Below are 13,043 nucleotides of genomic sequence, written 5' to 3' on the forward strand. Positions count from 1 at the left end.
GGTATGCTGGAAGCAGAAATTATTAAGCTAATTTTTTGTGTTATCTACTAAGGTTTACTATACCTCCCAACTATCCCTCTTTTGGAGGGCAAGTCTGTCTTTTTTGATCCACATCTCTGTTCCTATTTTTGCACCAGATGGTCCCTAGTTTTTGGTCTGGTTTATAGATTTGCAATACCTAAATATCCCTTTTAATAAAAAGATTGAAATGGTTTATCACAGTTGGAGTGTCAAATTGTTACTGCAATGTAATTATGAGCATTTTTTCTTCTATCAGTACAAATATGATACAAGCAGGAATGTTGTTTACTCAGGAAAAAAGTTTGCTGGTTTATAAGTGAAAAGTTGACTATGTAGAGAGCTTAGTGTGATTTTCCAGTATAAATAAAATGAGAACTTTTTCACCATCGGGTGACTTTAATATATTGCCAAGTACATCAGAAAACATTTGCTTGTTTTCATTATTATGAATATGACACAAAGTGGTTATCTGAATACGAACGGATCAAATGCAGAGAGGACAGTAGACCTGTGTCTCATTGCAGGGCAAAGGAAAAACAAACAAATCTGCTTTATGATAGGGATTCATTGCTGAAAAACATAGAAGGAAGCTATATAGAAAAACCCCCAATTTATTTAGTTGCAGAAGAGCACAAACAAATTCATTAAAACTTTCTATACATGCTAAATGAAGGATTTGAAAACTAACCCGTTAGACATCTCTTGATTTGTACAAAATCATTCTCACAATTTGCCCCAGTGTTGCAATAGATCTAGGGCCTGATTCATTAAGGTACTTAAATTAAGAAGTTTCTTATTTAAGTCTCCTGGACAAAACCATGTTACAATGCAAGGGGTGAAAATTAGTTTTATGTTTTGCACATAAGTTAAATACTGACTGTTTTTTCATGTAGCACACAAATATCAACTTTAAATTTCACTGTACACATAAGCTATCAAGTATTTGTGTGCTACATGAAAAAACAGTCAGTATTTAACTTATGTGCAAAACAGAAAACTAATTTTCACCCCTTGCATTGTAACATGGTTTTGTCCAGGAGACTTAAAATAAGAAACTTCTTAATTTAAGTACCTTAATGAATCAGGCCCCTAGTGTCCATTATTTACCAGATTATAAATGTATGGTAATTGTAGCTTCTAATTAGTCCACCCGATTACACCCATCTCATCTGCCATTTTAAATTGATAAATGATGATAACTACCACAGCTAGCCCAGTAACTGACAGCGCAGGCTTTACATAGACTTAGCCCAGCTACATGAGTGTATGAAGTGAGGGATATCAGAAAATGACGTAGCATCGCGCTCGTTCAGAAACACAGTGGACATGCATGAAATAAATAAAAGTGGAAAAAACCTTTATCCTGAAATTGTATTGTAGCAACCTTGATGATACCCAGTTTCCTCATCTCCCCCTCAATAAGCGGAGACAAACAGAGTGCACCTAAGACCTAAGATGAAGCAGCAGGGAAGAATAAGTGTCAAATAATGGAGACCATTAAACTTTTTTGGCTAACAGATAATTATTTGCAGTCTGTAATGGAAGCTATTTCTGCAAACAGGGGTGTTAACTACAGCTATAATTTGTTGATTTTTCAGGCTATGGTTAGGAAAATATTGAGGCTAATAGTAATAAAAATATAAATCAGAAACAAGAATTAGGTTTCTGTGAATGTAGTTAGAATGCAGCAGTGTTAGTATTGTTTTAGGATATAGCTACTGAATATCAGAAATGTAATTTTGCTTAGTATGTACAGGGGCGGATTGGCCATAGACCTTACTGGGGTTTTTCCAGTTAGACTGGTTGCCTGATGTCATTTGTAATGTTTTTTTATCAGTAATTGTTTGTGAACTTATTATAACCAAGATTAAACTATTCATTTTATGAATTTACTATATATATATTTGTACTATATATATTTTTAATTTTTCACATCTTTTACCCTTTAACATATTTATTATTTCTGTTTGTATTTCCCTAACTTGATTCAGTTATAACTACAGCAGTCTAACAGTTAATTTAAGACTTCTGACAACACATACCCATCAATCAATCAAACGATCAATCAATCCTACAGTATACAGTTCCTTCTCTTTTTATGACTATACATACTAACAGCTTATACAGACTGTATGTAATAAATGGGTGTTAAATTTGATAATATCAGCAGCGAGCAGCTACTTGTGCGTTAGGTCCTCCTACTGTGATAATCTCTTCTTTGCGTTGCTGTCACTCTTCCAGCCCTTGTGATTTGTATTAGCCTCGCCTACCACAGGTGTGGCTAGGGATAATTGTGTACTAAACCTGCTTACTTTTGTGTTGGCCCTACCACTAAAAGTGACAAATGAAATTGCAGATATCAGGCATAGTCTATAGTGCAGAATTGAATTGAGGCAGTCTTACATAATAAAAATATTAAAATAGTTAAGTATATCAAAATAATTGTGATTATATCTCACATTTTTCAAACTACAAATGAATACTTTTTTTTAAATAAAAACAAAGATTATTGGTTAAACATACTTTTGAAATTCTGCTAATAGTAGCTAGGAGATCCTCTTAATTGTGAAGGAGAAACTAGGAGTACAAACTTTATAATGTTAATTGTTAGTTCCTCTAAATCTGTATATTACACAAATTTCTTATTATCTATTCTTATTCTCTTGGCTTTATAAGTTAATCATTATTGTAGAGGAATATTCAACAAGTTAATTATAGTATAACCAAGTAACTATGTCATGTGATGGGGATTGTATTCCACCTACACAGTACCACATGTGACATGCTAAGATTCTGACTGGCAAAGTGGCCCTAGAAATGATTGAAAATGGTTGGCAGCAATGCAATTTTAGCTATTCATTTTACAGCTACATTAATAAATGATAGAGAACAATATTTTATTCTTATTGTTTTGGCAGGAATCGAGTTATCAGTCATAAAACATAATTGTATTGATAGATCTTAAAACCTAAGATTACTATGCTTTCACATAAACTGATACTAACAACCCAGTGCTGCAAATGAGAAGCACAAAACACATTTTAGCTGAAAAGCAACACATTAGTTGAATTAGAAACAAACGTTGGTATGGAAATACTAGCTGAAAAAGCAACTACAGACAAACGCACAGGGATATTTTTTATCCCGGCTTTTGTTGTATTGTCATTGGCTAGCATGGATTCCCAAATGTATTCATACCGCTCCAATAAACTGCAAACGTGTCTTTTGCAGCCACAAGAAACTGTGTTTTACACATGGGCTTTCAACAACATGAACAGACCATTGATAATGAATGACTGAGTCTTAGTCACAGTACTGGGTTGGTTATGGTGGGTGGTTAGATCATATCAACATTGATCCTAAACAACAAATGGCAAAAATATAAACAATTTGTAATTTCGAGTAATACCAAAGTTCCAAAATGATATCAGTTCATTGTGATCTTATGTGTAGAGTGTGTAGTGTTGGGAAAATAATAGTAATAGTATTATGTGGAAGCATTTTACATGGAAGCACCTAGAGGACTTAGGTTTTGATACATTTTAAATAGGATTCTTACACTTGGAGAAAGCATATTGCCACTATTCACCAATTCATAACAATGCATTGTACTGTACTTGTACAATGTTGTGCAAACATCAACCTGATTTATCGCTGTTTTCATCTGAAAATCACATCGAAGTCAGTTTTTCACACATACTCCCATTTTTGAACTATTTAAGAAGCTTTGCTTTGTCCTTAATAACATCTTTCCACCCATTTTTTCACAAACAGCCTGCTCAAACAAGGTGCATCCCATTACTTTATAGGTATTATCATTTAAGCCAATTGAGATTTTTTTTTTTTTAAGGGAGACTACTCTCACTGAAGTCAATGGGGAAAGAAAAGTAATTCAAATCAGTGGAGCATTGTCAATCTAGCAAGGAAAATCAATTCCATTCACAAACTACCGCTTGTTTCGCAAACACCGTCACAAGTAAGAGACAGTGTTTGTGAAACAAGTGGGGTCTATATTTCATCATTACAAGTTGAGACCATTTAGTACATTGGGGATTCGTTGTGGACTGTACATCGGGGATATTTCCCCCTAAGGACTACAGGAGTTCCCTACATAGCAAGTTTCCATGGAAACAAGTTAAGCAATCCTACGCTGGGTCTATTAGATACACCCAACAAGTGCTGCGGCTGTTCCTTTGTACTTTTGGAACTTAATGAGAACAATCTATTTGGGGAAATTCTCTTCATTCTTAAATGTCAAAAGATCACTTTTTGGATGCTAATTGGTGATACATGTTTCATATGATATCTGCTAGTTTTCCACTAATTTGTATTTTAGGGTGCAAATATACTGCATGTTTATTTTGCTGCATGTGCAACATCTTTTATATTGGTTTTAGCAGTGAAAAAAAAACAAAATAAAAAAAACAATCGGTTCCTATCCTATTCTTTCTGCCATAGTTAAATTAATTATTTTTCTATATATCTTTCTATTCCTTTTTGTACTGCACTGTCCTATTTTTTCCCCATAGTACTTTATTGTAATGTAAGTATTGAGTTTTACCTTACTTAGTATCATCATGGAGGTACAACTTCAGATAGTTGAGGAGTAGATCTAATTTTAATGAACAAAATGAATGAAACGTCCTTTTACACGAAGATATTTGGTAAATTACCATATCTGTCCTGATTTAGGCGGGGCAGTCCCAGTTTGAAAGCTCTGTCCTACCTCCGTTATCAGGGCAGCTTTGTCTGGTGGGTGGGAAATTTGGGAGGTATGTCTCATACAATGTGAACGGGTGTCATGCACACTGGTGCACATGGCAATGAAAGTGTTTAGAAGGGAGGAAAGTATTGGGTAGCCTGGCACATCAATAGTACTAGGCTCACCCCTGGGCCACACCATTATTATGCTCTAGGCACCCCCCCCCCCCCCCCCCATCGTGGTCACGCCCTCTGTCCAGATGCAGATCGTTCTCACAATTAAAATCCATCTCCTTTTGAATTTACTATTTGTATAATGTAATTATAGAATTTTTAGTATATGTGTTTGTTTTCCTTTTTACTGCTAAATTTCTCTGTTTTTCAACAACCGTACAAAACAGCATTCTGTTCCGTAGATCATAGTCAGGATGTCACAAAAAAATTATCAAGATAAATGATAATGTATACTTTTAGGGAAACCTTTGTTCTGTAGGGCTTTGATGTTGAAACAACCAGAGCTTTAATGGTTATCTAAAAGAATGCTATACATATTATATGAGGTCCTAACAAATATGTAATAGATAATTAAGTCACCTAATGTCTTCTCACTTTCTGCTATACTACAGTTTTGCTTATTAGCAATTGAGACTGCTAGCATAAACATGCTAATTACATGTTTTTCCATTACAATTAGAAGGGGGGAATGTAGCCCCTTATCTCATGGGATTAGTAAATATATTAGTCCACACGCTTAGCTGCAGTCCAAAGTGCATATTATGATTATTATTATTATTATCCTTTATTTATAATGCGCCAGCATATTATGCAGTGCCAAACTGGAGCTTACACTCTTAGTTCTCTACCGCACAAACACACACAGTAGGGTTAATATCATCAGAAGCCGATTAACCTACCACTATGTGGCAGGAAACTGGAGCACCCTGAGGGGAACCACAGAAAATACATAAAAACTACACATAGGTAGTCAATTGAACCCCTGTCCCCAGAACTGTGAGGCAACAATGCTAACCACTGTGCCAACATACCACCAAGCATTACAGCTCATGGCAATACCTTCTATAGTGCTAAAGTGGTACAAAGGCATAGTATAATATATGAGCATGTGCTGTGTATTACCTTTCCCTGTCATGACTTTGTATATACTATGTTTCTCTAACAAAAATTACAATTTTCTGTGTCTCCTGTAAGCTACAACAGAGCTAAAACTCAGTGTATTAAAAGTCAGCATACAATTGTTCAGTGCTGATTTTCTTTCCTTTCATGTTGGCACCATGGGTCAGTATTACAGTAACAACCGTCTATCTCTTTCAGAACTCACTGCTTCAAAGTCTGGCTGTGTCTTGTTCAGGGTAAGTGGAAAAATAACTTCTACTGCCAGCAGGTTAATGAAAGTAAAGTAGAGGATTACAGTAATATCATCTGTAGTAAAACTCTATTAGAACATGCCAAAGTATTACAGCAATATATCGAGGTAGAGGTATAAATTCTTCAGTGTTTAGGAATGTATTATATTATCATACAAATATTCCTTCTTAATTAATTCATTAGCAGTATGTAAAGTGTAATTGCCGCTAAGTCTGTCCAGGCGTATGTAGCAATGCACTAAATAATAGCAATAAGATATGTTGTGGATCATTTTCTTCCATTTCACTTTAAACTAACTTATATAAACTACTTTGGGGTTAACTGAGACACTAACTAATATAATATCAACTATGTAACACAAGCCTGCCATCTGGCAGGGGTCAGATATGGTCCATCAATAATTCCTGTACACCCAGCATTCATGTATTCATTTACAGAGTCTATTTTACGGCATAACCGTCTTAGGTGTAAAAGACAATTATGTAATTACTAGTATGAAAATCATAAATGTACTGGCCTGATATACGGAAGGACAGTTACAGCCACTGGTGATGATATAATTTGGGACAGCTCTTTTGTCTACATTTATGCTAGGAGAGCCGCTATTCTAAGGGCCAATTGACTGCCAGACATTTATCCCCTATGCCCTCTACAGTATATATACCCACGTTTTAATGACAATATTCTGCTGGGCAGGTACACTGAAACATGTAAAAAATGGCGAGAAACCAGTATAGCATAAAGTACTAATTTGTAGTATGATTGAATGCAATAACTTTCTTGTGTCTGTTTCTACATGGTGTTATTTTCTCTTGCTTTGTGCATGTAAAATGCAATAGAGAGAATTCTCAGATGTGTCTGTCAGCTGCCTCTGCACACTGAGATTCCGGGCTGCACTGGCTTTATTCTCTGTCCTGTATCCGAGAGCCATGCTGCTTAGTGCTCATAATCAGATTATGGAAAGCACTCCCACAGCAGCTGCCTTCATCTCTGAAGGTGAAATCATTTCACCTCTAATCACACCTATAGCAAGTTAAAACGATCAACTTGACCTGGTTTAACCTTTACTGTATACTTGCTATGAATTCTTTTTAGACGCCTAATTACAAAAAGAGAGACCCAAACTGTACCCTAGTCAGTGACTTTTATCACAGACAAAAACATACTCCATGCAATTCTAATATAATGTTAATTTAACTGCTCTGCTGTGGAGGATGAAGGGACCTTACTTTCCGTGGCTCATTTGTATGCAACACAAGGGGTGTTAAGTAAAGTAATTTTTGTTAACCACAAAACAGGTCCACTTAACTAGCACACATATTCTTAACACTACAGGCTATTAAGCCTTCTCCGGCATAAGAAAAAAAGTATAATATTATATATATTGTTTAATAGTACCATTAAGAGAAGAAGTTACAAATTTAAAAAGCTAAGCTAGAATTGTGTAAAAAAGCAGCGAAGGTCCAGCATCTTTCTTATCTGTCTATCTGTAATGGGTCATCATTTTATTGCAGTATTTTATAGTGTAAGATGTTTATGATGCTTTTGTTCACTTGTAAAATATTATAAAGCAGGCATACGCTTTGTGTATGTAACCAGATACTACCGCATAATGCCCTGAAATTATGATGTCCAATTTAATTCTAGAATTACAACGGTTTATTAGTATAATTCGGTGACACTAATTAGGTTAAATTATCTATTATATGCTATAATGTATCTGTCACATGTTTTCTTAATTGGTATGCATGATGTTTCTGATAATACAATTAGCTAATATAATTTGTTCTCACAAAAAGCCTCCTCGACAACCATTATTAATTAAATGATAGAGTAAAAGTGATCCAGGAGTATTATATGGTGAGAGCTAGTTATATTGATTCAACACACATCATATTTTAATTCTCAGAGAAGCCCTATACCAGCAGGGGCAGGCTGGGCTAGGGGGTATATGCCTCCAGGGCCGGTCCCATAATGTGTAACCTTGGGCTGGGCTACGTGCATTTATTTTTCTTAAAATTATCCTCAATAGGCTGCTGAGCCCTCCCCTGTATACAAGAACTAGTACATTCTTTTTAACAACTCATTATCTGGATTGTTTAAATCAGGCCTGTCCAACCTGCGGCCCTCCAGATGTTGTGAAACTACAAGTCCCAGCATGCCATTACAGCTATCAACTGGTTGTCTACCAGCAAAGCATGCTGGGGTTTGTAGTTTCACAACACCTGGAGGGCCGCAGGTTGGACAGGCCTGGTTTAAATGTTAGTCCGGGCAATGATTACTTGTCTAGGACAAGGCAATCCAGGCAATCTAAAGATATTAGCTAAACTCCTGTTCCTGCTTGTCATAACCTATCTGTCCTAATCTAACCGTATCCTTAACAATGTGTATCAGCTAATTGTAACATCCGAGACATCAAATATACTGATTAAGGAAAGTGTGAATGACACAGAGTAATAGAATTTAACTAGCTCTTATCATTTGACACCATTAGTTGCTAATATCTGATTACACAAAGTGTACGTCGGGGGAGGGAGACGGCTGCTTCGGTGTAATATTTTATACAAGTGAACTAAGCACCAGAAACATAACACAGTAGCCATAAATGATGACCCTTTAGAGATGCAAGATAAAAGGTTTATTTGCCTGCAGTGTTGGCAAACTGTGTTTGTTAGATGAATCTGTTTGGTGCTTGTCAAAAAGTTTAAGGTGTCCAACAGCACCACAGATAACGGTATAGTGCAATTTTTATGACAGTGTTGCATAAGGAAACATTTTTTTTTCTTATTCTCAATAAGCAGCAGCTGTCTCTAAGTTACTTACTGCCACTATAGTCTGGAAGTCCTTACTTGTTTATATACTATCAATACTACATGTCTCCAAACGTCCGGCCTTTTGGAAATAAGAAACTGATGCTCTCAGTGATTAGAATAAGGTTACTATAATCTAACTGTATTATTCCAATATGATGGGTAAATCTAAGAATATTTGAGTACATAACAAGATGTTTCATTGCAAGAAAAGAATATCTGCAATATTATTGACCTTTCTGTTCAGTAAGTAATAGTAGCACAAAGTCATGCAGGCAGATTTCCCATCTCACTGTATATGACAGCTTCATATTTTTAGCGGTGCCAAAGTGAAATAAGGCTCAAACTTGGCAAGTTGACACCACTTTCTCTTTCTGCAGCTAAGGAGGGCATTTGGCGTCATTTATTAAGTTGAGTGCAAGAGCAATGAAATCCATGACTCGCACTGTGCCAGACTTTTAGGACCAGGAACTAAACATCATGGTCTTAGGCTGTGACACTGGACTCCCTGCTGGCACTTATGGTCGCTATGTGGCTCTGGGCACATGGGGGTCCAGATATTGTTGCAACCTCTGCGAATATGTTAGTTATGCTACTGACCTAATCCATGATCCATTTTCCATGATACCAATGTATCTGATTTCACTGCATGACCTTGTGCACCTCATACTGGCTCAAGGACATGAAAGAAAAATGATGCATCCAACACATATACTATATATGCAAAAAGCATGCAGACCCTCATCCCACTGACTTAAAAAGCCTGCACTGGTAAGTGGAACTAAACACAAAATAAAAATTAAAGTTTTTTATAGGCTGAACTAATATGAAAATCGGAAGCACCACATAATTCAGGATGTTGTGCAGATATGTCAAAGCTAAAGAAGAAGTTACAACAAATGTTACTAGCTACTTCTTACATTGCAGGAACACACACCTCACCCACTGACACTCTCTAGTTTCTTAGTGTCTTTTATGTTTTACTTTTTATTAGAACTACAAAACACATACATACAGTGCACTAGTTGTTGCAATAAGTATATCAATAGTGTATACTATTATATTATTAACAACTGAGAGATAAGCTGACTGCACTGGTGAACTGATTGTTGCCTGCCCCACAGTGTATAGGTGAGAGACATACTTTAAAGCCCAAGGCAAAATAAATGCATTAGAAACTGCTAAATGGGTGGTATATACTGACAGTACTGGGAGTTTCTATAGTGATTTTTTTTTCTACAAAGGGAGATACTGTACATTCTGAACAAGGTTTTATAGTAAAGGAAAATCTTAACTCTAATGTCTACTGTAGTATAAATAGCTACTAACAAGATAGTGTATTGATTCAAGCCTGTGACATATAGGGGGACTGATATTCACAAAAGTATGCCTGTACTTAAATCCTAGAAATGATAGGGCAGCCATGTGTGTCCATTATTATAAAATATCAAAATAAATATTTTAGTGTACTTCCTTTTAAAGGAAAAATGGCTGTCCATAACATTAAGAAGGCCCTATTATATTCCATAAAAATATATGTTCAACATAAAAGTGTGTTTGCTCTGAACTTAACTATCTAGTTAACATTAGATAATTAAATACCAAACCAAAATATTTTTCTATTGAATTTAATACATCCAAAGTAGTATTTCAATATGACAAGTTTGGCAATATTCCAAGGTTATAGAGATTAAACCTTTTGTGAACAAACAGCAAATCTGTCCACAGCATACGCACTGAGATGATTTACAAATAGCCATTAACCAGGTATAGTATGTATATACAGTATATGTCTGAACACTTACTTGATCCTTGTCGGGTTTGTCTGAGATGTCATTCAGACTAGAGGATGTCAGGTTTCGGTGTGTCATTGTTGGACTGCCTGTAAGAACAAAAAGGTACATTAGACTATTTCTCAAGCATCCTATAGTGTATACTCTGCAGAGCAGGGATTTGCTATCCTACTGGCTGGACATGACACAATAAAAATGCTAGCAATCGTTTCTAAAAATATCATTACTGTTACAGAACTGCCGTCATGTACTGCCATTGCTGGCAAATTTTTAACACCTCATTATTTGGATCATTTGAATGTTATACAGAAATTAGTTAAGAAATGAGTTAAGCTCCTGTCCCTGCTTGTTATAACCCAGCGGTCGGCAAACCCCTGCATGTAGTATGTGTGTAGTAAATAGAATTCCTGCTTTAATAAAAGATGGGGTGATTCTATAAGGTTCTGCAATGTCCTCCTTCAGGTCTCAGTGTTGGTTCTGAATTGGCTGCAATCTGGTGAGAATGAGGGTACTGGGTTTGGGGTGAGGTCGGGGAGAAGGAGACACTCACCAAAGTAGTAAATAGGGGGGAGGTGACATATATTATATATATATATATATATATATATATATATATATATATATATATATATATATATATATATATATATATATATATATATATATACACATACATACACATATATGTGTATATGTATGTATATATAGATATTTCCCAGTCAAGGAAAGGATATGAGCCTATATGATGAAGACAAGTAGGAGCATTTAGAGCTAAAATATTAGAAACATCCCTACTTAGACCAAATCACTGGCGTTAAGTGTGTAATGTTTAGTTTAGTAATGTATACAGTATGTCATATATTCGTGGATCTCTATATTTGTTAATGATGGATAAAAACATAACTTATCTTTTTTACTGTCAGTAAATTTACTAATGGTTGACAATCATGTCAGTCACCTTTACGCTATTTATTGTTTAAATATGATGCTACTCCTCAGTATACTGGTAAATATGAAGTGCTTTCAGTCACTAAATAAACCTATACAGCATAAGCTACAACAATGTGTGTGTTATAAGAATATTTTACAAACATTGAATAATAATCAATATGGTATCAAATAATAATTATTAATAATCAAGTAATTTTTTTCTATAATGAAATGATGAGCAAGTTTCATTTGTATTGAATGTTGCACAAAACATTAAACAATTCTACAGCTTAATAGCCCAAAAAAAAAATAATCAAATTTAACCATGGTAAATTGGTCATGTTAACTGTATTCATCCTGGGCTTCATTCTTCCCAATACCTTGGCCAGCATTCAGCAAGCTGCAATAAGCATACAGAGAGTGCGTTGACAGATAAGATATTGGGGGATGTGGGAGCAAAGGAAGCCTCTAGCTGTCATTTTGCAGACTGTACTAAAAAAATGATAACTAGAATCTGATGGCTATAGTCAACATCTCTACTTTTTCAAACCCGAAGTTTAGTAAATATACCCCTTGGTCTTGACATAACAGTTTACTTTTTAAAGGTCCCTTATTTTCTTACATGACTTAATAAGCTGCCTTTCCTGGCCTAACTAGATAATTTCCCATTCTTTTATGTCAGCAGGCCTAGTTCCAAGAATGACATTTACAAAGGGCACTCTGTCATATGCATAGCAGAGCAAGTTGTACATACTATAGCTGCAATTGTTTTATTTCAGAATGTTGTCAGCTGAGAAAAGCTTTGAGTGACAATTTCATTTTGTCAATGGACAGTAGTAGTAACAATATATTTTGTTCGAATGAAAGAAATTTCAATTACAGTCCAGTTACCGTTCAATTATATTTAATCTTGCACCATTTATTTTAAAATTGTACTTTTGTGGTAGTACCTGGAAAGTAAGTAAGCTGAAAGAAACCACTTCTCTGCCAACGTCATGCAGTAGAAAAAACTTTTGACAGAAAATTGATCAGGACACTGGGAGCACCAATCAAATTCTCTTTTAAATTACTGAAACTGAATTGCTCTTTGTCAAAGCATTTAAACTGTTCCGTACTTTATTTTGTGTTCGTTTATTTGTTTGCCGTACTAGACCAACAGTTCATCTGCAGTATACATTGTAAAGACCTTACCCTTTTTAAATAATAGCTTCAAGCTTTCTTTAAGCACTTAAGATAAAAAAAGACCCCATGTGGTCCGAGGTAACATTATGCTACATAAAACTAAAAAGAGCTTTCTATGGATGTCTAACATGGAGATTTTAATACAAAATCTATTTATAATTAATGTGGGATCACAAATAACATATTTAGCACTTATTGTGCCAATGAACAATGTGGCTGT

The 13,043-nt window shown here is 35.3% G+C and overlaps 1 protein-coding gene across 7 annotated transcripts in view; it reads right to left on the reverse strand.

The window, feature by feature from the left end:
* Window positions 1-13,043, reverse strand: part of SLC4A4 (solute carrier family 4 member 4) — a 192,196-nt gene that overhangs the window by 53,776 nt on the left and 125,377 nt on the right. For all 7 annotated transcript variants that reach the window (XM_075202433.1, XM_075202423.1, XM_075202397.1 and 4 more), the window contains one exon: window positions 10,724-10,800. In XM_075202433.1, coding sequence (XP_075058534.1) covers window positions 10,724-10,800 — 77 coding nt within the window. The remainder of the gene's footprint in view (window positions 1-10,723; window positions 10,801-13,043) is intronic.

The sequence above is a fragment of the Mixophyes fleayi genome, chromosome 1, assembly GCF_038048845.1.
Source record: "Mixophyes fleayi isolate aMixFle1 chromosome 1, aMixFle1.hap1, whole genome shotgun sequence".
Lineage (NCBI taxonomy): Eukaryota > Metazoa > Chordata > Amphibia > Anura > Limnodynastidae > Mixophyes > Mixophyes fleayi.